Consider the following 27,427-nt stretch of genomic DNA (forward strand, 5'->3'; position numbering starts at 1 on the left):
AATGAAATTAAGTAATAACACCTACACGTTTTTATAGCCAATACAGAGTTTTACAGTTTTCAGATGAATTTCTCCACTTGATCTGCATATCATTATTTTTCAGATAATAACTTGGAAGCGTGAAGCAGCTGCCCTGTTTGGGCAGGCAAACAGCCTGCCCAAGATTCTAAGACTGCTCAAGGGCAGAGTGAAAGAAAACGGAACCTTCTTTTTTTGGCTGCTCTGGGTCTCCATTGCGGTGCGTGGGCTTTCTCTAGTTGAGGTAAGTGGGGGCTACTCTCCAGTTGCAGTGCATGGGCTTCCCACTGGAGCATGGGCTTTAGGTGTGCGGGCTTGGGAGCTGTGGCCCACGGGCTTAGTTGCCCAGCAGCATGTGGGATCTTCCTGGACTAGGGATTGAACTCGTGTCCCCTGTACCACCGCAGAAGCCCAAATGGAAACTTCTGGATTTCAGTGATTGTTCTCACAAGGCATGGTGGCCCAGGTTATCTACTACATAGACATTGCTATCTGTTTTGTTTTATTCTCTATAACATTCTAACAGTACAGCTCATTAGAGCTGGAAGCATCATTACAGAGAATTTAATCCAGTAGCTCTCAACTTTTCTCTGCTTCCTTTTTGTTCACATGCACAACTCTTAATATCACCAAACAATTCCTACGTGCAGTTATGACCTCAGTTGGAGAGAGGCATTCAGGACCTGGAGGGTAGAAGTGTGTGTGTGTGTGTGTGTGTGTGTGTGTAAGGATGTGTACATGTAGCAGGACCCTGGAGGGCAGAAGTGTGTGTGTGTGTGTGTGTGTGTAAGGATGTGTACATGTAGCAGGACCCTGGAGGGTAGAAGTGTGTGTGTGTGTGTGTGTGTGTAAGGATGTGTACATGTAGCCAGAACTGTACCCTTGTAGACACCCTCAGACCATCACCCCAATCAGCCTGTTCCCTCCCCGGGGTTAAAACTTACTGGTCTAGTTCATCCATCCGTTCCCCTGATGGGTTAGGAAACACCAGATAAGTTCGATGACCGACAGTCCCAAGTTCACAGAGCTATAAAGTGGCGAAGCCAAGTGTAAAATTCAGTCCCTTAAACCAAAAGATAAGGTGAAAAGGGGACTTTGACATCATCAGACATTCTCACAGGCCCCAGAGCAGGTTGCGGGGTTTTGGGGGGTGTTATTCTGTAGCTGTTGAGGTGTTCCTTCCTGGGACACCAGGTGCAGAGCTTCTCTTACCTCCCAGCCTTCCATCTCCAGTCCTCTCTTGCCATAGATGTCGTAGATGGCCCTGGTCTGGGGGTCACTGAGCACTGCAAATGAAAAACCCAATGTGTTTACAAAGCACTGAGTCCTCTGCTTAGTCCTGACCACACCAGCAGCAGGCAAGCCTACCTCTCTTTGTCCTTCTCCTTCCAACCACAATCTTCCCAGAGACTCCGCCATTCCTGATGTATCTTTCCTTCTACTTCCCTTCCAGATCCAACTAAGAATGTGTTTAAAGGCGGCTCCAGGTGGGAAATGCTAGATTTTTCATGTCTGAGATACTCTTCTTTGTGAGGGGTGCTGACTCCGCATCACTAAAGGACAGTAGTTTTTAAAAAGACTGTCCTAAGTTTCTGTCACAGTCTATGGAGTACCTTGGCTTGAGAGAGCAAATTCCAGTTTCTAACAACGCCTAATGTAAACCTATGGACAGGCTCTGACTGGAAAAATCTGTCTTATTTACCCTATAGAGCTTCACTAGCTCCTACAACCATCTATGTAGGGTGTTTGCTTTTTTTTTTTGCACTTCTCTTCTTTATTTATAAATCATTTAAAAAGGTACAAACACCTGTCACTATGGTGTCGGCCATGTCACCTAAAGTGCATCAGAAAAATATTGTTCAATGAGAGGGACTTTACTGGCAGTCCAGTGGTTAGGACTGGACTAACCTAACCTAACCTGCAGGGGGCCCAAGTTTGATACCTGGTTGGGGAACTAAGGTCCCATATGCTGCATAGTGTGGTGAAAAAATTAAATAAATAAACATTTTAAAACACTACATTAAAAAAATTAAAAGGATGGTAGGTAACTGACTCTGAACATCCATACAGCTATTTCTACTGCCAACTTCTGTTCAAGACCTTTGAATCTCCCCACTCTCCCCTACACCAGCTCCTGAGAATTCCCATATATTTTTAGGTCTAATTAAAAAATGATGTAAATGACACTGTGTTGTGCTATGCTTAGTCACTCAGTCCTGTCCAACTCTTTGTGACCCTATGGACTGCAGCCTGCCAGGCTCCTCTGTTCTTAGGGATTCTCTAGGCAAGAATACGGAAATGGGTTGCCATGCCCTCCTCCATGGAACCTTCCCAACACAGGGATTGAAGCTAGGTCCTCTGCATTGCAGGTGGATTCTTTACCATCTGAGCCACCAGGGAAATCCAAAAATACAAGAGTGGGTAGCCTATTCCTTCTCCAGGGGAACTTCCCAACCCAGGAATCAAACTGGGGTCTCCTACATTGCAGGCAGATCCCTTACCAGCTGAGCTACCAGGGAAGCCCTGTAAATGACTCTTGGTTGGTTGAGTCATGAAGTCATGTCTGACTTGTGTGATCCCGTGGATTGTAGCATGCCAGGCTCCTCTGTCCATGGGATTCTCCAGGCAATACTGGAGTGGGTTATCCTTTCCTTCTCCAGGGGATCTTCCTGACCCAGGAATCAAACCCGGGTCTCCTGCATTGCAGTCAGATGTTTTACCAACTGAGCTATGAGGGAAGCCCGTGTAAATGACTCTATCCATATTCAAATCTAACAGGGAAGAAAGAAATGCAGACCATTCTAAAACCTGGGAGCCAAACTTCTTGAGCTGATTTCTAGGATTTAAGAAGGAATTATTTATTCACCACCTCAGTCTCCCTTCAGGCCAAATACTGGAGCCAGGCCTGCTGCTACAGCATGTTCACAAGCACTGGAAGGCTCTTCTGCTAACCCTTCCCCAAATCTCCAAAACAACGTAACCCAGCTATGAGGGTAATTCAAACAACCAAATACAAGATGAGGAACAAGCTGTATTCAGACCAGACAAATAGCTTGAACAGTTACATCTGGTGAAGACACAGACTGATTATACACACCTATGTGCCAGTCTCAGTTCTACTGGTCATTAAAATCTAACTTTTTGGTAAAACTATAGTGAAATACGGCAAAGTGCTTTCATGTCCACAATGAGAAATCTTTATACCATAAAGAAAATCTAATTTTTGGTATGTTTAATTAAGGAGCAAATCACCAAGTGGCTCTGGAATAAATAACTTACTTTACTTGGCATATATCCTAACAGTGAGATCACATTTAACTTTAATTTTAAAAATTGTGGTTATAATATACACAACATAAAACTGATCATTTAAACCATGTATAAGTGCACAATTCACTGGTTTTAAATATATTCATGATGCTGTATAACCATCACCATAATCTACTAGAACTGTCTCATCCTCTCAAACAGAAACTGTACCTATGAGTGATTTTACTATTTCATAAGCAAATATATTACAAAATTCTTTCTGAAATATATAAGAGGTAAGTATAAAAATCGGAATTACTTGATTCTATTTCCTATTATGCTTTTTAACATCATTTTCTTCCTTTTATTAGAACCTTTCCTTAACTGAATGCTATAGAACCAAGAAAATCACTTTCAGATGGAAAAAATGTTCTTTGTATCTTCTCAAAAGAAAAGAACAAAGTAAGCTTGTCTGTAGCGATCAGCCTTTCACCTTGAAGAGTTCCCTTTAGAAGAAAACGAGTAAACGATTTAAAACTGGAGTATTCCCCTGCAATTCAGATCCGGGGGCTATTACTTCACCTGCGGTCTCATTTTCTATTTACTGGACACATATTGATTTCCAAAGCAAAATACTACTCTTTCAAAGGACCCTGTCAGTATAAGCACTAAACTAACCGCCTCTTTTATGCACCTCGAAGGACTTTCTTTTTCTATCCTCTACAAATCAAGCCTCTTAAAAATCGAGTGTCTGCTATAAGACACTGTTGTTTCTACACTGGTGCTTCTACAGAGCCAAGCCCCACACTGACCTTCATAAGCCTGGTGAACGAGGTTAAACAGTCGCTCGGCCTGCGATTTGAGCTCTGGGTCTCTGTGCTTGTCCGGGTGGTAAAGCATACACAGCCGCCGGTAGGCTGCTTTCAGCTCTTCACAAGAGGCCTGCAGGAAAGAAAAATCTAATTAGAAGACAATCGATGAAACTTAAATATTATCATGATCAGAATCAGCCTTGAAATGGGAAGCTTTCAGCCACGTTCCAACATGTCTGCTGTCTACATGCAGGATATAATGAAGTTATGCTTTATTACTTCAATAAGGCCTCTTTTTTCCAGTTAATAAAGCGATCAATTATGTACATCAAAAGCAACTGTGTTTTGCTGGGAAATGCTGCTATCAGAGAGAATGAAAGCGTGTGTCCCCCCCTGGTTCTTTGCGCTCATAGTGGAAATGAGAATTGTCACAGAGACCTGCTTCCTCTTTAACCCAAGTCATGCAAAGTCGATTGTGCCAAGGTACTCTCAACAGAGACTGTTCAGAAGGGGAGAAGAGCTATAAACCATCAGAAAGAAATGCCATGCATTTACTCGGTCTTCAGACAAAGGAAACTCAGTGAATATTCATCCTTAAAAAATCAAAGACATAAAATTGTCAAATCAACACATTTCTATTCAACTGCTAATTCTAAAAGGACTCACACAAAGCAGGCAAAAATACTTCACTATCTGTAGTAAAAACAAGCCTCCCCACCCACAGCACCTAAAGGCTCAACACATACAACTCTCCAACTCCTTTTTATTTATTTATTGGCTGCCCCAGGTCTTAGTTGTAGCACTGGGAACTTTGATCTTCATGGTGGCATGTGGGATCTAGTACCCTGGCCAGGGATTGAACCTGGGCCCCCTGCCCTGTGACCCGGGTTCAATTCTTGGGTCAGGAAGATCCCTTGGAGAAGGGAATGGCTACCCACTTTAGTATTCTTGCCTAGAGAATTCCAAGGACAGAGGAGCCTGGTGGGCTCTAGTCCATGGGATCACAGAGAGTCGGACGTGACTGAGCGACTCACACTTTCCCTTTCCCCTGCACTGGGAGCGCAGAGTCTTAGCCACTGGACCACCAGGGAAGTCCCTCTCTAACCTTATATGTAATTAGTTTGAGAGGAGAACATGCCATAAGAGGAGCACATGTGACACAGAGTACAAGCAGGCTCTGGGTGTGTTTGAACAATGCAGAAGGGAGGAAGGAGGAGGGATGACAGAAACCCACTCTCTACTCTGCCTGACTCAGCCACCAACAACTCCTCAGCAAGAGTCTTCACTGGAGGCTCTACAAACACCACACCACCTCTGGTGCCACCTCGGCTGGGCCCTCGGGTGTGCGCTGGGAAAGTACAATGTCTGATTTCATATCAACCTCAGGGACCTTTTTAGTCTATCAGAGGTGATACCAAATGTGCAGCTTTGTCAAATGATTTGTTTTTAATTGGAATATAATTGCATTACAATGTTGTGTCTGTTTCTGCTGTATAGCAACGTGAATCAGCCATGTTGTTGTTCAGCTGTTAAGTCTTGTTGGGCTCTTTTCGACCCCATGGACTGCGTGCATGCCAGGCTTCCTTGTCCTTTTATCTCCAGAAGTTTGCTCATATTCACAACCATTGAGCCGGCGACGCTATCTAACCATCTCATCCTCTGTTCCCCCACTTCTCCTCCTGCCCTTAATCTTTCTCAGCATCAGGGTCTTTTCCAGTGAGATGGCTCTTCGCATCAGGTGGCCAAAATATGGGAGCTTCAGCTTCAGCACCAGTCCTTCCAATGAATATTCAAGGTTGATTTCCTTTAGGATTGACTGGTCTGATCTTCTTGCAGTCCAAGGGACTCTCCAGAATTTTCTCCAGCACCACAATTTTGAAAGCATAAACTCTTTAGCACCAAGCCTTCTTTATGGTCCAATTCCCATATCCATACACATATACAGATGTCCCCTTCCTCATGAGCCTCCCTCCCACCTAGACCTCATCCTACCCCTCTCAGCCATCACTGAGCTAAGCTCCCAGGGCTTTACAGCAGCTTCCTGCCAGTTATCTATTTTACACACGGTAGTGTGTGTACACATCAGTGCCTCTCCCTGATCTGTACCACCCTCTCCTCCCCTCCTCCCTCTCCACAAGTTCTCCACGTCTGTGTCTCTATTCCTGCTCTGCAAATAGGTTCATCAGTACCATTTCTCCTAGATTCCGTATATATGCAGTAAAATGTGACATTTTTTTCCTCTTTCTGACTTAGTTTGCTCTGTATGAGTCTCTAAGTCCATCCACATCTCTACAAATGACTTAATTTTGTTCCTTTTCATGGCCTGGTAACATTCCATTGTATGTATCTATCACATCTTCTTTATCCATTCATCTGCTGATGGACATATAGGATGTCCAGGTGATTTGTCAAGTAAAGAATACTTTATTTTTGGAGGCAACCCCACCATTTTGACAACAGAAGCAAATTCTGGGTCACTGATAACATGCCAGAGGGGCCTGGAAAGCCAGCCTTCCAGGTGGAGGATGGGACCAGGTCCACAAGTGAGGATGCTGAGGAAGGACGGGAGCTCTGGGCCCTGGAACATAGGAAAGCGGTCATAGTGTGTGACAAACCAAGGCATCAAGATTACAAGGGATGACGTCAAACTGAATTTTTCTGTAATTTCCACCTTTTTCAATATCTTCCAATTCCAGGAGTAATGAGTGCTTCTGTTGTTGTTGTTGAGTCGCTAAGTCATGTCCGACTCTTGCAACCCCATGGACTGTAGCTCTCCAGGCTCCTCTGCCCAAGGGATTCTCTAGGCAAGAATACTGGAGTGAGTAGCCATTCCCTTCTCCAGGTGATCTTCCCAACCCAGAGACTGAACTTGCGTCTCCTACATTAGCAGGTAGATCCTTTACCACTGAGCCACCAGGGAAGCCCGTAAGAACAGAGGCTTCAGGCAAATGAGTTTTCTGACCCTTGGCTTTCTCACCTGCTAGAGCAGATGAAACCATGCTCAGGGATGGTGTGGGAATAAAATGAGACAGTGACCACACAATGCTGCTTATGGCCCAGGGCAGCAACCTATTCTCTATAGCTCTTCTAAAACCTTTTCTTCACACTGTAGGCAACAGTACCTCTCTCACACTTATTTTGAGGAGTAAATAGTACATGTACAAGCTTTTAACAGTGCCTTGAACATGAGAGGAATTTAATCACTATAGCTGTCATTACTGCCACAATTCAGCTTTGATACCCTTTTGGCAGCAGGAATATACAAACTGGGATATTTACAGACCTTGTGTGAGGATGAGGGGAGCATTCTTTCATGAAGTAGCCCTTGTTTGTGAAAATTTACTAAGCTGCATGCCCATGATGCGGACTCTTCTATGCATATGTTCTATTTCAATAAGAACACAAGACTCCAGGGACTTCCCTGGTGGTCCAGTGGATAAGACTCTGGGCTTCCACTGCAGGGGGCTTGGGTTTGATCCCTGGTGAAGGAACTAAGATTCTGCATGCCCTGCCTGCAGTGTGGCCCAAAACAAAACACTCCGTGGAAGAGAGGGGCCTCAATGCTCCCATCTCTGTGGTTCCCCTTTCTTTTTCCCACCATAGGCCTCTTTTTATACTTATGTCAATTAATTATACATCACATTCCTTGCCACAGTTACCAAGATGCCATCTGCACCAAGCTCCAATGTTTTAAGTAAATAAAGAACAGCTAACCAGTGGCAAATTCAGTGTCTTCTCCAGACAGGTTTACTTATGTGATGACGTAAAAGGGGCTTGTTCCTTCCTGAGGAGCCATGATGAATTAGTCTCTTTCTGCAAATTTTAATTGTTCTTTCCAGCATCTCATAAAAATTACAAGTGCAGGATTAGATATATTTGACTGACTTTAGGTTAGACTGCTATTTCCTCATTGTAAAAAGTAAACCAGAAGACAAGGGAGTAGAGTACCTAGTTTGCAATACCTTCTTTAGTCAAATTAATAAATGGCTTAACGTGCTATTGATTAAGTAATAGAAATAAGAAGTTTCATTTTTAATAAATATCACATTCAATAAAAGGTTAGATTGAGCCTTTTATCATAACTGAACAGCTAAGGTCACTGGTTCGATATTTCATAAATGATAAACTCTTTCACTATCATAAAAACACTGATATCAGAGCTTCCCTGGTGGTCCAGCAGTTAAGACTCTGTGCTTCCAACACAGGGGGCATGGGTTCAACCTCTAATTGGAGAACTAAGATGATACATGCCACTTGGCATGACCAAAAAATGAATAAAATAAAAATGCTGATGATATTTCAAAATATGTGGTAACATTAAAAATAATACCTCAAATTATATACTTATTCCTAAAATTGTATATAAAATTAAGTGATGTATCATGCTTTAGGTCAGAAAAGTTTCATCATCTCAATCATCTAGTTATAATTTTAATGGAAAGTAAATCTAATATAAATTCAATCTTTATATATCATAAAATTCACAGTGAAAAGATCCCTAGAGACCTGTAGAGTTTAGTGGTCTGTTAAAACTGCTGGATTAGATGCTGTACAATACAAAAATGCAATAAAGCACAAAAAAGAAATTCAAGAAAAACATATTAAAAAGCTAAAATGTCTCTACGCAGTTGTCGTCTGTGTACAAAATCATAAAGTCTATCAGAAAACCTACTAAGTGATTTTTTAGCAAGGTCACAGGATACAGGATCAATAAACATCAATTTATTTCTATATATTAAAAGCTGAAACTTGGTATCACTGACAAACATGAACTACTAAGGGATAAACTGAACAACTACAAGACCCACACTCTGAAAGCTACAATGCACTGCTGACAGAAATGAAAGACGACCACAAATCATGGCATGATACGCTACCTTCGTGTATCAGAAGATTCAGTATTATTCAGATGTCAAAGTTCCCCAAAGCAGCCTACAGATCCAATGCAATCCAATCAGAATTCCAGTAGGCTTTTCTTTGGGTAGAAACTGACAAGACAATTCTAAAATTTATATGGAAAAACAATATGGAGCAAGGAGAAATTTTACTTTCCAGTTATTTTACTAACCAAAATAACTTTGAGGAAGAACTGGAGGACTCACAATGCTGGACTTTAAGACTGCTCTGGTAATCAAGACAGCGTGCGACCGGTGAAAGAACAGATATACATAAATCAGTGGACCAGAAGGGAGTCCACAAACAGACCCCCATATATATGGTCAGGTGTGCAATATAAGGTAATGCAATGCGGAAAAGATAGTTTTTCAGTAAATGATGATAGAAGAAAGGAATATTCACATGTGGAAAAATGAACCTTGACCTTTACTGTGAGATACTGGGACCTGCCTGGTGAAATGAAAGGACACGACAGTAACTCAAAGCCACATGCAGAAATTAAGATCTCAGAAAAGGAAATACATGGGCAATTATAAGAGCTAGTATTATTACAAAAACAATTTGCAACTCTACATCTTGTTTTCTCAATGATTTCAGACACTAACACATTTAAAAAAAAAGATTGATCTAAAAGGAACTCCAGCTTATAACTTCATGTTTTGTTTCTACATAATTTAAGAAACTAATGCATTCTAAAAAACAATCACTAGTTTATTTTTTAGACATATAAAAATGTAATTTTATGACATCAATAACTGAAAGAGGTAGGACAGAGTTGCAAAATAAAAGTTGTGGTACATTATTCAAGTTAAACTGGAATAAGTTCAAATTAGAGTGTTACAACTTTAGGATGTTAAATGTAATCTAAGGAGTTAAATGTGACCACAAAGGAAACAGTTATAGCATATACATGAAAGGAAATGAGAGGTGAATTAAAACATTTCACTACAAAAAATCAGCTTTCACACAAAAGATAGTAATGTGGGACCTGAGACAAAAAGAAACCCAAAACAACCAAAACAGTGCACAGAAAACAAATAACAAAGTGGCAGAAATATTCCTTCTTATAAGTAATTTCTTTAAACGTAAATAGATTAAATTCTCTAATCAAAGACAAAGACCGGTAGAATGGATAAAAACACATGACCACCTGTATACTACCAACAAGAGACTCAACTGAGAGCCAAAACAAACAGGTAGAAAGTAAAAGGATGGAAACAGACATTGCTTGCAACCACTGTAGTAATCAAGAGAGAGCAAGACTATCATTAACACCAGACAATACAGACATGAAATCAGAAAAGGTTGTAAGACACAAAGAAAGACATCAATAATAAAAAAAGCTTCTGTGCAGCAAGAAGATAGAATAACTATAAACTTCAGTTTCAGCGTCAGTCTTCCAGTGAATATTCAGAGTTGATTTTCTTTAGGATTGAAGGTTTGATCTCCCTGCTGTCCAAGGGACTCTCAAGAGTCTTCTCAAACACCACAGTTTGAAGGCACTCAGCCTTCTTTATGGTCCAACTTTCACATCCATACATGACTACCGGAAAAATCATAGCTTTGACTACATGGACCTTCATCGGCAATATTCTGCTTTTTAATACGCTGTCTAGGTTTGTCATAGTTTTCCTTCCAAGGACCAAGTTTTGTTTAATTTCATGACTGCAGTGGCATTCACAGTGATTTTAGAGCTCGAGAAGATAAAATTGGTCACTGCTTCCACTTTTTCCCCTTCTATTTGCCATGAAATGATGGGAATCAGACACCATGATCTTCATTTTTTGAATGTGGAGTTTCAGGCCAGCTTTTTTACTCTCCTCTTTCATCCTCATCAAGAGACTCTTTAGTTCCTCTTCACTTTCTACCATTAATATACACGTCTATACGTAAAATAGCAAAAAAGAACCTATTTTATAGCACAGGGAACTCTATTCAATACTCTATAATGACCTATATGGGAACAGAATCTAAAAAAAGAGTGAATATGTGCATATTCAGCCGTACAGTAGAGACGAATACAGCATTGTAAATCAACTACAGGCTTCCCTGATGGCCCAGCGGTAAAGAATCTGCCTGCAATGCAGGAGACTTGCGGGAGATGTAGGTTCTATCCCTGGGTAAGGAGGATCCCCTGGAGAAGGAAATGGTAACCCACTCCAATATCCTTGCCTGGAAAATCCATTGACAGAGGAGCCTGGCAGGCTACAGTCTGTGGGGATGCAAAGGAGTCAGACACAACTCAACAACTAAACAAACAACAAAATCAATTATACTCTAATAAAAATAAATTAAAAAAATAGAAGGAAAAAAGAGAGAAAAAGAAAAGCTAAAATCAAAAACAGCAGAAGGAAATCATAAAGATTAGAGCAGGTATAAATGAAACAGAGAATGGATAAGCAATAGAAATAAAATGAAAGTTGGTTCTTCAGAAAGATCACAAAAATTGACAAACCTCTGGCTAGATTGACTAAGGCAAAAAAGAGAGAAGACTCCAATGACTATGAAATGAAAGTGGAGCTATTACTATTCATTCTATAGAAACAGAAAATAGTTCATAAGAGAGCACTATGAATAACTGTACACCAAAAAAAATGAAAACAGATGAAATGGACAAATTACTAGAAATACAAAACCTACCAAGATCAAATCATGATGAAGTAGAAAATCTGCATAGACCCATAGCTAGTAAAAAGAGATTGAATGTGAAAGTGAAAGTCACTCAGTCATGTCCATGGAATTCTCCAGGCCAGATACTGGAGTGGGTAGCTTTTCCCTTCTCCAGGGCATCTTCCCAACAAAGGGATAGAACCCAGATCTCCCCGCATTGCAGGCAGATTCTTTACCAGCTGAGCTACGGGGGGGGGGGGGGGAAGCCAAGGAGATTGAATTAGTAATCAAAACCTCTTGACAAAGAAATGCTCTGGACCTGACAGATTCACCGGTGAATTCTTCCAGACATTTAAAGAACTAATAGCAATCTTCAAACTATTCCAAAATATTGAAGAGGAGGGGACACTTCCAAACTCACCCTATGAGGCCACTATTACCCTGATGCCAAAGACAAATAAAGATCCCACAAAAAAGAAAAAAACCTACAGACCAGAATCATTTATGAACAGTGATGTAAAAATTCTCAACAGTATACCAGGAGAGTTCAGCAGCATATTAAAAGGACAAACATTACAACCAAGCAGGATTAATTCTTAAAATGAAACAACAGTTCCATGTATGAAAACTGATCAATACAATACACCATATTCAAAGAAACCCCATATGATCATCTCAATTGATACAGGAAAAAAGCACTGACAAAACTCAATACCCCCTTGTGACAAAAACACTCAGCAAACTAGCAACAGAAGGTAAAAGAAACAAAAAGCCATAAAGAGGTCTTACAAACTGAGGAAGACAAACTCAAAGCTAACATCATATTCAATGGTGAAAGACTGAAAGTTTTTCCCCTGAGATCAGGAACAAGGGAAAAATGTCTGTTCTTACCACTTCTATTCAACGTAGTACTACTGCAGGTCCTAGCCAGAGCAATTAGGTAAGAAAAAGAAATAAAAAATATCCAAATTGGAAAGGAAGAAGTAAAATTATCTGTTTACAGATGATACAATCATATATAGAAAACTCCCTAAAAATTCCACATACACAAAAACCTTGTTAGAACAAATGAGTTCAGCAAAATTGCAAGCTACAAAAGTCAACACACAAAAATTAGCTGCATTTCTATACATGAACAATAAACCATCTGAAAAGGAAATGAAGAAAACAGGTCCATTTACAATAGCATCAAAAACAAACAAACAAACAAACAAAACTTAAGAATTAATCAGGGAGGTAAAAAAGGCTTACAAGAAATCAAGATGACATAAATAAATGAAAAAGATACTTTATGTCAAGTGTCTTTGGAAAACTTTGGATTGGAAAACAATATTACTAAAATGTCAATAATATGCAAAGCAACTAACAAAATCAATGCAATCCCTATTAAAATTCCAATGACATTTTTTTTACAGAAATAGAAAAGTCCACTCTAAAATCCACATGAATCTCAAGGGATCCCAAAAGCCAAAGCAATCTTGAAAAAGGACAAAGATGGAGGACTCATACTTCCCTATTTCAAAATTTACAACAAAGCTAGTCACCAAAGCAGATAGATACTGGCATGAAGACAGACATACAGACCAACAGAACAGAACAGAGAGCCCAGAAGTAAAGCCTCAAACAAATGGTCGAATTATTTTTGACAAGTATGCCAAGACTACTCAACAGGGAAGGGGTAGGCTTTTCAACAAATGGTACCAGGATAACAGAATATCCACATTAAAAGAGTAAAGACCATTACCTAACACCATATACAAAAATTAATGCAACTGATTTTTGTATGTTGACTTTGTATCCTGCAATTTTGGCTAATCCACCCAAACTTGATTAAAGATTTAAAGGTAAGAGCTGAAACATTAAAACTCTTAGAAGAAAACAGACCAAAAGCTTCAAGGCATTGGATTTGGTAACAATTTCTCAAATGTAACATAAAAGATACAGGCAACAAAAGAAAGAGAGATAAACTGGCCTTCAACAAAATTAAGAACTTTCATGAATCAAAGAATACTATCAAGAAAGTAGAAAAACAACATGAAGAATGGGAGAAGATAGTTGCAGATAGTTTATATGATGAGAGATTAATAACTAGCATATATAAAGAATTCCTAAAACTCAACAAAAATAATCTGATTCAAATATGGCAAAGGACTTAATACATCAAAGAAGATATATTAATGGCTAAAAGCATACGAAAAGATGCTCAATATCACTAGCCACTAGGGAAAAACAAGTCAAAGCCACAATGAGACATCACTCCATACCCATTAGGCTGGCTACTGTTCAAAACAAAAACAGAAAAAAAATAAGTGTTGGCAAAGATGCAGAGAAACTGGAACCCATGTGCACTGCTAGGGGGAATGAAAAATGGTAGAGCTTTTATGGGAAATAGTATGGTAGTTCCTCAAAAAAAATTAAAAGCAGATTTACCATACAATCCAGAAATTCCACTTCTGGGTAAATACCCAAAAGAACTGAAAGCAGGGTTTTGAACAGATATTTGTAAACTCATATTCAGAGCAGCATTATTCACAACAGCTAAAACATGGACGAAGCCCAAGTGCCCATCAACAGATAAACTGATAAACAAAATGTGGCATATAAAGACAATGGAATATTATTCAGTCTTAAAAAGGCAGGAAATCCTGATGTGCTGCAACAAGGATGAACCTTGAGAACATTATGCTAAATGAAATAAACGAGTCACAGAAAGAGAAATACTGTACACGTTTACTTATGTAAGGTACCTAGAAGTAGTCAAAATCATAGACATAAGTAGAATGGTGCAGCCAGAGGCTGGTGGAAAGGGAGGTTAAGGAGTTACTGTTTAATAGGGATAGAGTTTGAGTTCTGCAAAATGAAGAGTGTATGAGAAATAAATGGTGGCAGGTGCATAGCAATATGTAAGCATTTAACATTGCAGAATTGTATACTTAAAAATGACTAAGAAAAAATTTGCACAAAATTTTACGTGTATCTTACAAGTTAAAAAGCTGGAAACAATCCAATCCTTTGCAACCTGGTTTGGAAACTTTAACCTATGATTTCCTTTAGTATGGGGGTCTTTTACGCCCCTATCCACTATGCTAGCTATCTGGCTGGCCGTTTTTACCTGTATTCTCACATCTTTTGAGAAAAATTTCTCATGTTAACTGTTTAATAATGCCTTCCCTTCATTTTACTTTATTTAATGCCTAAAAAATTTGATCTTCTAAATTTTAAAATTTACTTCTGTGGATGCTTCCTCATCTTTAACTTCCAGTTTTTTGTTATCTTCTTTTTAAGTTCCAAAACCTCCTTCTTTTTTTATATAGTATTTTTTGATGAATCACCTTGCTGTTATTTCTTACATGCAGTATCTTATCTATCTGAAGGCAATCTAGTTCCCAAACTCCTTGCATTGTCTGCTTCCTTCTAGTTTCTCCTTGCTGTTGGCATGATCTCTCAGAATTCCTCTGGAGGCTTCCCTCAAACATCTGATGTTCTTTGACAGTTGATTTACACTTCATAGTAAGACACTAATAGGCTATTTGGAAGCTCTGTATGTGTGAACAGGTCTTGTCATCTGATGAGCTTCTTTCTGAAATGGCTGGGAGGGAACCTAGAAGTTTCATTTGGCAGTCTTTTCTCTTTATAGGCTAGTTCCTTCAGGGAAGAGCCCAGGAATAAGGGGAAAAACGCTAGAAGCCTCACCATGCAGGGTGCAAACACTGATGTCTCCCTGCTTTTGTTAGGGAGCCACTCTCACCCTCTACTGTCTATGTCTTAGCTCCAGAGTCTTTCTGGCTCAATTTCTCCAGGGAATAATCCTCCTGTCTCCCGGCTGGGTGGGCTAACAGATTTTCATCTGTCAGAGCTGAATACTATCATTAAAAAGGAAAAAAAAAATCTTTGTCAATCTGGTAGAGAAAAAGCAAAACAACAAACAAACAAAAAACAGGCTTGTTTTAACCTGCATTTGTTAATTTACAAGTGAGGGTGAAAATTTTTCCAATTATTTATTTGCATTTCAGATTTCTTCTACTTGTTTCCTTTGTATTGTTTCCCTATTGGGGTATTCTTTTTTTTTTTTCCTTTTGAAGCCAAGAGTTCCTTATATATGTTGGAAATGTGAATTTGTATCAAATATAGACTCCTCTTAAGTCTTTGAATGTGCTTATAATTTTTTAAAGGTTTTAGAGATGTTTCTCATTTTTGCAAAATCAAACCTATCCATGCTCTCTTTTCTGATTTCTGCTGTGCTTAGAAAAGTGTCCTGATAACAATGTTACTGTATTTGCTTCCCTTAGATAATTAGGCCATGGAAGACACTGCTCCATCTTCATTTTATTTAATTTCTAGTGACGGAGATCATCTCTGCATTCAAAGAGACAGCACACAGTCAAAGAGCATCCGGTCACTCTGCTTTTATTCCCTATCTTCAATTAGCAAAGTCAGCTACAGCATGTGGGGACATCAGTATGGCTATCTGTCAGACGGACTACGTCAGTGGTTCCAAAGTGTGGTGTGGGGCCCCTGGGAGTTCCTGAAACCCTTTCAGGGGGTCCACAGGTCAAAACTATTTTCATAATAATACTCAGGGGTTACCTGCCTTTTCCTCATCCTCTCATAAGCATTGCTATTCAGTTGCCAAGTCATATCTGACTTTTTGTGACCTCATGGACTGCAGCGCACCAGGCTCCCCTGTCCCTCACCATCTCCCGGGAGTTTCCTCAAGTTCATGTCCATTGAATCAGTGATGCCATCCAACTGTCTCATCCTCTGTTGCCCCCTTCTCCTTTCTCAATAAGCACACATAGGATTTTCCTGAGGTAACATGAGTGTGATGATACCACTGTTCTGATGGTTAGTGAAATGCATACTTGTATACTTTCTTGTTTTCTAGAAGCTTCTAAGGTGGTAGCTTTATGCTATAAACACAAGAGTTTTCAGAGATTACCTCAATTGATTCTCAGTGTACTATCTTTCGTTCTGCCTGCAAACTCATTATTGTCCAATACATAGTTATTTTGAAATCCCTAAGTTTTTCTCATGCTTATACTGAAATACAAGAAGTACATTTTGTGTCTTATTGTTAAATATTGATAGCTATAACCCACATAAACAAAAGCTCTTTGGGGCTCTCAACAATTTAAGAATGTAAACAGGCCCCGACATTAAAAAGTTTGAGAACTGCTGGGTTGGTGATACTGTGGTGACAAACAACCCCCAGATTCCAGAAGTTTATCTCTCCCTCACACTACATGTCCATCTCGGGCCAGCTAGTTCTCTGCTTGGCAATGTCCTCTGGTCCCGGGTGGACAAAACAGACCCTTTGGAACCAGCGCTGATCGTGGAGGCAGAGGGAAGAGCAGGAGACCCTGTGTCACCCGCCCTTTAAGTGCCCCAGCCGGAGTGGAACACACATCACTTCCACTCATGTCTTTGGCTACAGCTGGTCATGCGACCGCATCAACCACCAGGGCACTAGGAAGGGCAGCCCCTTGCTAGTTAAGAGCCAATAATGTTTGGTGTACAGCACATCTAACTAGTGCAATTATATTTCATTCAATACTTTGAAGACCCGATAGAGTATACAAGCAACAACTCAGTGATACCTCATACCTTCACTTTAAGAAAAGTAAAGCTGGACTTCCCTGGTGGTCCAGTGGTTAAGAATCTGCCTGCCAATGCAGGGGACACAGGTTCAATCCCTGGTCCAGGAAGGTTCCACATGCCTCGGAGTGACTGAGCCTGTGAGCCACAACTACTGAGCCTGGGCATTCTAGAGCCTGTGCTCAACAAGAGAAACCACTGCAATGAGAAGCCTGTACACCACTAGAGAGTAACCCCCCTGCTTGTCACAACTAGAGAAAGCCTGCACAGCAACGAAGATCCATAAATAAATAAGCACAAATTTAAAAAAGCAGAGCTACCAGGCTTTTTATTGCTGAAGTCTATAAATTTCAAGCTCAAACTTCCAGGCTATATCTATATTACTGCATCTCAGCAACAAAACCTCCACAAACTATGTTCTTTTGGGTTGTGGGAAGTCTGCCTAATTACCGCAATTGGAGATTCATGACTGCCCATATGCTCCGCGACAATCTGATGGAAAATAAACTGCATCAGCTAATAAAAGGCTGTAATTTTTTATGATACTTGGTGCTCACAGAATTTAAAGGAAAAGACAGATTTCAGAGCTAATTAACAGCAAGGGTACTTTGTGATGAGCGAGAGCCGATTCATGAAGAGAAAGGGTGCTAGAGAGCACATGGTGTCGTTGAGTAGGTACTGATCACACTAAGAGACTAGCTTGCGTGAAGGTTCCCGCAGTCTGAAGCTTCAGAAGACCAAAAGCTGCTCTCCACACGGCCCCACCCTCTTCTGATGCCCCCTTCCCTGCTCAGCAGCCTTCTGCTCTTCTCGTTTACTTATGGGGAAATCTTCGGAGGCTCTGGAAATAAGTTCCCGCACATGGGGCTTCATCCACAAACAATAATAGAGCCCGACAATGTATGTGAGGCTTCCCAGGTGGCTCAGTGGTAAAGAATCTGCCTGCCAATGCAGGAGACACAGGAGACGTGGGTTCGATCCCTGGGTCAGGAAGACCCCTGGAGGAGAGCATGGCAACCCACTCCAGTATTCTTGCCTGGAAAAACCCTATGGACAGATGAGCTTTGAGGGTAAAGTCGAACACAACTGAGTGACGGAACACTACTAAGCATGTGGACTCACCCTCAAGTGTGCTACAGACTGTACTAGCATTTCAAATAGAACAAGATTTCAAGAGAAACTAACCAATGCCTATTGTAAAAATTCAGCTCTATTTAACTGACAGAAGGAAAAAGAACTGTACGAAAATAAATCTAATCCATTTGAAGCTTTCTACAAATACCATTACTGGTGCTAGTACAAAAGATGATAAATACGTAACCTTTTCTCATCGCAATAAAGAAACACAAGAGAAAGATGATCAATATCTGCCGGATGAAAAAGGACAAGCCCTGCGGGGAAAGGCTCACACGGCATCCAGTCTTGAACTGAGTCTCCACAGGTCTTGGCTTAAACCGGGGCCCCAGCTGATGAATTTGCTGTCATCCTCTGCTCCCTGACTTTAAGCAATTTTCCTAAGGGAAAGTTTAGATTTACCAAACTGAAAATTGTCAGACTGCTTCCAATACATTCCTCTAGGATGACCTGTCACCAAAACTGCAACATATTCCTCAACACAGGTATCCCACAAAGTAAAATGCACCTGGACAAGGTGAGTATGGCATTAGCAAATATTTTGTCATTTCAAACCACCATGTTACCTGAATGTCAACTCTGCTCTCTAAGTACCACAAGAGATACAGAAGAAATACATCATCCCTGCCCTCAAAGAGATTATAAACTAAGTGTCCTGTCCATTCCCTAAAACTCCCCACACATGGATTTAACTAAACAATAATGAAGACATGGGACTTCCCTGATTGTCCAGTGGTTAAGACCGCCTTCCAATGCAGGTGGTGCAGGTTTGATCTCTGGTCAGGGAGGTAAGTTTCCACATGCTTCACCCCCAAAAACATTAAAACAGAAACAATATTGTAACAAATTCAATAAAGACTTTAAAAATGGTTCACATTAAAAAAAAAAAAGACCTAAGTTCAGGGCTGTCAGAATGGAAAGAAAACTTCATGGAGCCAGTAGGGTTGAAATGATAATGCAAAAAGTAGACTGAATTTGTTTCAGTATTGACAACAGACTGGGGTATTTCACGGGAAAAGAGTGCCCCAAGGAAACAGAGACAGAACACTGATAAATTGGCCATATTAAAGGCAAAGAAGAAGGCAGGAAGTAGGCAAGAAATTAACACGGACATCCACCCGCCTGCTCATTCACTTGGCAAACATCTGACAGGTATGTGTCATGTGCCCACACGGTGCTAGGAACCCAGTGGTGAGCCAGGCAACCACAGTGTCTGACCCCACATGGAGCCTGCTTTGCAGTGGAAGAAAACAGAACATCAGCACAAAGTGGGCAGAAAATATAGAAAACATCTAATTCGTAAGGGGCTTTAAAAACAGAGCCAAGAATTTGACCTTTATCCAATAAAAAATAGGACATGACAAAAGATTTCTGGCTAGAGAAACGTGGTCAGTACTGTGTGTTAATATTAACTGGTACAGCTTGACTGAAACTAACAAAAGGTGAAAACAGAGAGACCTGAAGAAAATAAAAACGAGGGGGTCAAAGTCAGCTGGAGTGGAGAGGATTCATGGACTGAGTTTCTGTGGGGCACCTGAGAAGGGACGCAATGCTACTCAGAGAAGAAAGATCAAAGAGCATTGAGGCTTTTCACTAGGATGCACAGGTGAGCATGGAAATGGGAGGCAGCCGGGCACAGGAGGCAGTGGTCTGAACACGTAACCGTAATGGCCAGGAGGCACAGACGCAGAGTCAGAGCAGAGCTAACAAAGCGCCATCACCAGGGTTTCCTCCTTTAACATTTGAACACTCATACAATGCCTGGAGACCGGCATTAGAACCCCCATATTTCAGATAAAAACAGTGAATATCTAAAAGGTTAACTAAGTGACTTGTCTGAGATGGAGAAATGTACCCGATTATGTATCCCTGACCCAAAAGCTGGCTAGAAATTAGAACTCATGTGTAGCCTGGCTCAAACCAAACTTTGGTTGACAGACATTTACAAGGAGAGGCAAACTACAGAGACGGGACATTTATACTAACCTGTCAAAGGACTCATCCGAATTCTGTGAAGAGCTCCTACAAAGCAGTGAGAGCACTCCTTATTAACTTTTACGCTCATGATACTAATAAAAATATACTGGCATTTACTTTACATAATAATGTGCCCATTACTATGCTAAGCACTTACATGCATTCTCGATTAATTCTCCCAACAGCACTATGACAGTAAAATTATCATCTGGATTTTATGGGTGAAGAAACAGGTTCAGAGAGGTTAAGGAACTTATTAGCCCAGGTGGCTAGAAAGTCAAACTTGGACTTGACTTCAAAGGCTTTGCTCTTTAAGCCACTGACCTCTTCTGAAACTCCATCTTCACCTTTGGCCTCTTCAAATAATCATCAACACACTCACAGGTGCCTCACATGCCAGGTACAAGGTGAGGGATCCCAGCTGTCTCTCCCTAAAGCCCACCTTTGCTGAGTATGGAGGTCAGATGCACACATTCTATTTCTCATGATTTTGGAAGTTGTCTTCCTACCACCACTTTATTTAGGACCTTTCATTTTGAGAAGGTGGACTTCAGAGAGAAAAAATCAAATCATGAATGCATCAGAAAGGCTAAACAGGAGGTTGATGAAACAATCCCAAGTTTCTACAATTAGGAATAACCTTAGAAAACTTACACAGGTTCTCCTTAACACAGAAGGGAAAAAACCTACAATTTACCCCCAAGATGGCATTGTAACTTCAAAAACAGGACTAGGGAATCGATAAGAACAGGAAGTCTAACTACTGGGGGTGGGGGGTGGGGGGGTGGAAAGGCAGGGCCTTTTTTCACCTTTAAGGTTTGTGGGGCTGAGGGGGTTCCCATCCTCCAGGACAAATTCCTTCCTGACAACGGCACGTGAGAACCAGGCCAAAGGAGCAGAAATTCTGATTCTTGATTAAAGGTCATTCCAAGGGCTTAGGAGAGACTTTCCTACCATTGTACAACTCTGTCTTCATTTCTCTTCCTGGTTATGTCTATACGTTTATTTTGCGCCTTTGAGACACAAGTGTAAATAAAAAGGCCAGCATCACAGGGCAATGAGCTCAAGTTCCTTCCTGGGTCAAAACTCATGGTTCAGATCCTCTCTCGCATGAAGGGTTCGGCTTCTTTCCCCCCACACGCTTGACCTTATATGTGGTCCGTGCCCATCTGCTACATCCTGCTCACTCGATGCCCACATGATTCTTGTGGTTTGATGTCTGTTGGCATTTTACTACTGAGGAATGTTCTGGCCGCAGCAAACCCGGGTGGGAACACTGTGCACTCACTGCAGGCAGAAATGGTTCCAAAAGCCCAAGAGCCAAGCAGGTTGCAGCCATCAGACCACAAGAGCTTCTGCAAAGGAGCGTGATCCATACAACGCAGGGGCCACTAAAGCAGTAACATCCCCAGTGGTCTTTCATTTTTTTTTTTTGGAGGGTGCCCCCTTTTAAACATTTCTGCTATTTTGTCTTCTCATCCCTGTTAGTTGCCTTAAATCCTCTCTTTGAACATGGTAGAGTGTAAATAAAATACACGAGTGAAATTAAAATGAAAGTTTAAAAAAAGTAAACACTAAAATTCCGTAGCCAAGCAAAACATGTGGCCTGTGTGTCCCATAGTTTCTTCTCCATTGTTTCACTGAACTCACAGCAAAGAGAAAAGCTTACAATTGAATTCCCTTTAAGAAAAAAATGAAAGAAAAAAAAAAAGAGGTAGTTTGGTTGATAATGTAGAATTAGAACATTAAAATTTCAAGACCTAATTGTTTGAAATGCCCAAAGTAGAAAGGTAGTAACTAGCTTAAGGTTCATTAAAGAAAACAATTTCAAAATTCAGCCTCATGGTGTTTGCTAATCACAGTATAAGGTGACACTGGAACTAGAGGGGTAGCCTAATGCCCCTCTCCTCACCCTCAGGAAGACCCCTAAAAGCTCCACGAGTCACCTTCCTGACTGCCAACGCTGTCATGCTGTCGCTGGAGCAGAGCCTCTGCCTCTGCCAGGCCCTGCCCTCTCTGCCTGGTTCCTTCAAAGATGACCGCTCACAACAACTTGATCTGTGGGTCCCACTCTGCGTCTAACCCAGACACCATCTCTTTAGACCACCCCATGGCTCTGTACCACACTCCCAAGCTTAGCCCAGCTGCTGGGAACCACTCCTCCCGCCACCCAAGTCAAATGCATGACCTTGCAGGAAGAGTTCACAGATAACTGTCTTCTGAAGAGAATAAACTCAGTAATTTGAACAGAAGAAGAAAGCTTTGGGAATTGAGAACCTAATGCTTAGCTTAAAATCCTAAATTCTGCTTAGCACCATTTTTTTATTACTACAATAGTAAACTGAGCCTGGATGAGACAGACCAAAGTCTTCTATGTACAGGTATGTCTTTTGAAAACAAGCAAAACCTCATGTTTATCAAAATCCAAGAAGTAGCAACAGTAAACATTATTAATCAAATACCTACTTATGCATCAGGTACTTTATATATAGCCTCACAGCTCCAATATACAACATCCTGGATCAGAGTGAGTACTTCATATTAATACATTTTTACCTGTTACCTACATTTCAAGAAAAGCTCCCCAAAAAACAGAGAGCAAAAATGTTCAACTATTAGCTGCCTAGAGGCACATACCTCCTGGGGGTAAAACTGGGATTCAAACACAGGATGCTCTAGCTGCATATCAGTAAAGGAGACTCTGAGGTTGAATGATGTGTTCAAGGTCACCTGGGGGACCTGAGTGGCCTGAGAGCCCTGCTCTTAAGGACCACACACCTCTTCACTGACAGGCAGCCTTAGGAATGTGACCATTGGGCTAAGTTAGGTTTCTGGACAACCAAGGCTCACACTACTTGCCCAGCACAAGCCGGTTCACTGTTGTGACTATCAGACTTTGTTGTTTTTTTTCAGACTTTGAACCTAAGGCAGCAAATGGAAAACTCATTAAAAGAAACCTTCCTAGACCCACCTTCACATCCCTTATTAAGACTAATCACCTGCCCATCAGGTTAGACAAGTACCTCAGGGCTTTAGGCACCTATGTGTGCCCTGGCTTACCACCCTTTTACATTCAGTTTCTGCGGATGGCCCTGCCACCCTGGTTGGGGGTTGGGTGACTGTCCCCCAAGGTCAATCCTGGCTGTGACGAGTAGACCTTCCTCTTTTGCTCTAGCCTTTTTGTCTGCAGTCCAAACTCAGATTTTTCAGGCCCAACTCTGTGACTGTAACCTGCAGCCAGAGTAAACCAGACAACCAAAAACTGTGAAGAGGATGAGATGCCCTATACCAGGGAAGGAATGAAAATGCAGGGACTTTGGGAAAACTTTCTATTTAGGTGATGATTTTGCACTTCTAGTTTCATGGCTATTTTGGAAGGATGAAGATCCCAGAACACTGACCTCCATATGTGAGCTACAAGAAAAGACATTTCTACTTAAGTTTATTTTTTATTTAATGACTGGTTTTTTTACAAAAGTATCTACAACTTGAAAAGGAGATTGGCTCCTTTAAGTCTAAAATTGATTGGGACAAGAGAGCTTACAACAGGTTATAAACATTGCTGACTGACATGCATAAAAATGAAACTCTTTCAACTACAACACTGGTTAAAGTAGGAGTTAAACTCAATTATTTAGGAATAAATTAATTATAATGTCGATAAAAAGCATGTGCATCAAGAAAATTTCATTAATTCTTCAGGAATCCTTTTTCCAAATAAATTTTGGAAAATCATCTCAGAAATCTCAGATCAGTTAGAGTTTAGGCCCCTGATGGTGCATCAATCCAGTTTAAATATGCCCAGTTAATGATAAATTATTCCCTTCCCTCAATGTGTGGCAGGCAGATAACTGCTCCACTCAGCACACACTAGAGAAAGGGAATTATTAAAGATCACTGAAGCTTTATCTAGCTGCCTGCTTCACTCTCTGGGATACAATTTAAAGAGGGAACATTTTAAAGTTTAAAACATGGCAAGGGAGATTCTTAGGCAGATTTCTGACATTTCTGTATTACTCCATTTGTTATCATCGTGTATCATGCTTGTAAATTTAAAACTTTATTAATTAGAGTTCCCTGGTTTTGGTTCAGCTTCCTTCCATCTGAGATCCTTGGCAGAAAGTCACGAATCTCCTGAACATGAGACTTCTGAAAATGCTCTGGGGTGCTGGTGGAAGAGGACCTTGCCTCCTAGTTACACTTCAATGCCATCAAGCTGTAGACCTGAAACATCAACGGGGTGATTACCTTCTTTTGACCACATATGTAAGACAAAGATTACTTCTATTTTCTTCTCTAATTCTTCAGCTAAATCATGGTCTTTCAACTTCAGGTTGATTTCTAATTTCACAAAAAAAATCTTTGTTAAAATCAAGTCCAGAGATCACTTTCTGAGCTTCTTTTCTAATGGAACCCTGGAAAATCACACCACAGAGGATGGTGTTCTATAATGAGTTTGTGGACAGCAGCAACACAAAATGACTTAAGCCAGAGGACTTGTTTCACAGGACTTTCACCTACAGCCATAAATGTGGGAGGTGCCTTCACTGTTCCGGAGGAGTGAAATTTTTAAAGAAATATTTCTTTGACTTTCACCCATCAGTCTAACAGCAATGACAAGTCCCAACATCCTGGCAGTTTCAGGGTATACCTCTGACAAATGTTTACCTAGGACTCCAGCCAAGCTTACTACTCTAGACCTTTTTGATCATTTGCAGCCGCCTAAGATTCAGGGGCTTTCCAGGTGGCACTAGTAGTAAAGAACCCACCTGCCAATGCAGATGTAGGAGAGGTGGGTTTGATCTCTGGGTGGGGAAGATCCCCTGGAGGAGGGTATGGCAACCTACTCCAGTATTCTTGCCTGGAGAATCCCATGGATAGAGGAGCCTGGTGGGCTATGGCCCATAGAGTTACAAAGAGTCGGCATGACTGAAGCGACTTGGTATGCAAGATTCAGTGAACAGGTATTAGTATCGTTCCCCAGGCGAACTATAAATGAGTGGTAAGAAAGGCTGATTTCAGAAAAGCTGGTTTCATTTACCACTTTACTTCTAAGAACTGGAGAAAAAAAAATAACTAGCCCGACAGCTCCATTCAAAGGGAAAGAAATAGAGGCCAAAGAAGCCTCACCAATGACTCGTTACAAGAATCTCTAGGTGGCCCTATTGCAGCCTAACAAGATCTGAAATTCACCAAAATATTCCACTGGATGTTTCCACAGTCAATAGTGACTAACACATTTAAGGAATTCCTATGTGGAGTGCCCAAAGAGTCCAGCAGCTTTGGAGTCTGAAGACTGGTAGCTAGGCAGTACAGCATAGAGGTCAAGAACTGGGGCTTCAGAGTCAGACTGCCCAGGGCTGAATCTAGGTTCTTGCAATTTCTAGTGGTGCGGCTTTGGGCAAGTTACTTAATCTATGCTTCAGTTTCCTCAGATATCAATCAAGAACTCTCTGAATACCCACCTTAAAGGCTAATAGGGTAATTAAGTGCAATAACATAAAACAAAGTGTCCATTCAGCACTGTGGCCCTGCACAAAGTGAGCCCTCACAGAACATTAGCAATTATTAAGATCACACAGACCTGAGCTCACTGACAAAACAGCCTGATCAGTTTTGCCAAGGACAGCCAAAGGAGGCTAGTTTTGATCACTGAAAAATCTGAGCCAGAATCAGAGATCCCCTGGCAGGGCTGAGAAGACCCTACCTAGCAGTTTAGAGAGAAAGAGTTCACTTCATGAACATGACCTGACCTTGGAAGCCTCTCTGCCCTTCACGCTGACCTCAAATGTACTTGTCAACAAGAAAGGAAATTTAATTGGGCCCCCACTATGTCCCAGACACCATGAGAGGCTCTCTAGTGTTGTCTTTCAAATGTGAGGAAACGAGGTATAAGCACTTGGCGTCTGGAAACGCGGACCCAAGTGGTGGCGTCAATTCCTCCTCGCTCATTCCTGAGTTTATTCCTAACCTGGGCCTCCGAATGGAGGCTACTTGTCCAAGAAACTCTTCCTTCAATTTCTGGAAGGCGCTCAGAGAGAAGGAGGACACAAGACACGTGCTTCTGAGCCTCGACTCACTTCAGAGGCGGGATGTCCCCGTGGAAGACTCGGGGACCGGACAGACCCACGGGGAGGTTCCCTGGTGGCTTTGACCTTGGCGCCTGGGACTCCGTTTCCCATCCTGCCAGCTGCGGGACGATGACACAGCCCCTCGGCCTAGGCCGGTGTGTGAGCCGAGCGTGGCAACTGGTCCTAGAGGACTTGGATTCCCCACGCCACCTTCACCTCGGGACCCTGTTCCCCCCTGGGGGCGCGGGGCCCTCTGGCTTTGCAGGGACACAGTGCACGCGGCGCAGGGGCCGCGGAGAGCTGGGGGAGAGGCCAGCTAGGATACCCCCGGCGCAAGGGTCAGGGCAGTGGGGACAGTCTGGCCGGCCAGCGATCGCGCACGTCAGTCGGGGTCACGCGGCCTCCCCGCCAAGGTCCGGCCGCCCGAGGAGGGAACGGGGCGGTCGCTGCCAGCCCGGCCCCGCCTGAACGACCCGGTCCGGCCTCGGTCCGGACGGCGGCACGCCGCAGGCCTCACCTCCCTGCGCACGTTCAGCAACGAGTAATAGTCTTCATTGTCCAGCTCCTCCTCGCTCAAGGCCGTCGCCATCTTCGCAACCTTTCACCCCGCCAAACCGGCAAGGCCGTGCTCAAGAGGGACCGACAGTCCGCGGCCCAGATAGCGCGGGCCGGCGCGGCTGCCCCACAGCGGCCCCTGGCGGGCTGGAGTCGCGCCGCCTCTGCGCAGCCCGGAAGGAGCGCGCCTGCGCCCTGCGCCCCCGCGCGGCCGAGGGCGGGCCCAGTCCCTCCACGTGTTGCCCGGGGACCCAAAGCCGAGCCCCGGCACCCTGGGCTGTGCCTTGGCTAGGGGGAGCGACTTTGCGGTCACTCCCGGGGGTCGTCACGTCTGGACGCCGGGGAGACAGACCTTTGCGACACCCTCTGTCTCCCCCGCCGGTGTCCAGTGCGGGGCACATCCGAATCCCAAATATAGCCTCACCTGGGCTACGTGGCCAGCTCCCCACCTCCACCCTCACCCCCGCACCCCTCCGACGGGAGGCTACTGGAGGCCCCACATACTGATTT

At 42.2% G+C, this 27,427-nt stretch overlaps 1 protein-coding gene across 1 annotated transcript in view; it reads right to left on the minus strand.

Annotated features, from left to right (window-relative positions):
* DNAJC11 (DnaJ heat shock protein family (Hsp40) member C11) overlaps positions 1 to 26,987 on the minus strand; it is a 62,336-nt gene extending 35,349 nt beyond the window's left edge. The window contains exons 1-3 of the mRNA XM_020892845.2: positions 26,880 to 26,987; positions 4,080 to 4,209; positions 1,231 to 1,304 (exon numbers count right to left, since the gene is read on the minus strand). Of these exons, the coding sequence (XP_020748504.2) occupies positions 1,231 to 1,304; positions 4,080 to 4,209; positions 26,880 to 26,951 (276 nt within the window). The 5' untranslated portion in view covers positions 26,952 to 26,987. The remainder of the gene's footprint in view (positions 1 to 1,230; positions 1,305 to 4,079; positions 4,210 to 26,879) is intronic.
* Positions 26,988 to 27,427: the final 440 nt, after the last annotated feature.

Source organism: Odocoileus virginianus, chromosome 11 (assembly GCF_023699985.2).
Source record: "Odocoileus virginianus isolate 20LAN1187 ecotype Illinois chromosome 11, Ovbor_1.2, whole genome shotgun sequence".
In the NCBI taxonomy this organism is placed as follows: domain Eukaryota; kingdom Metazoa; phylum Chordata; class Mammalia; order Artiodactyla; family Cervidae; genus Odocoileus; species Odocoileus virginianus.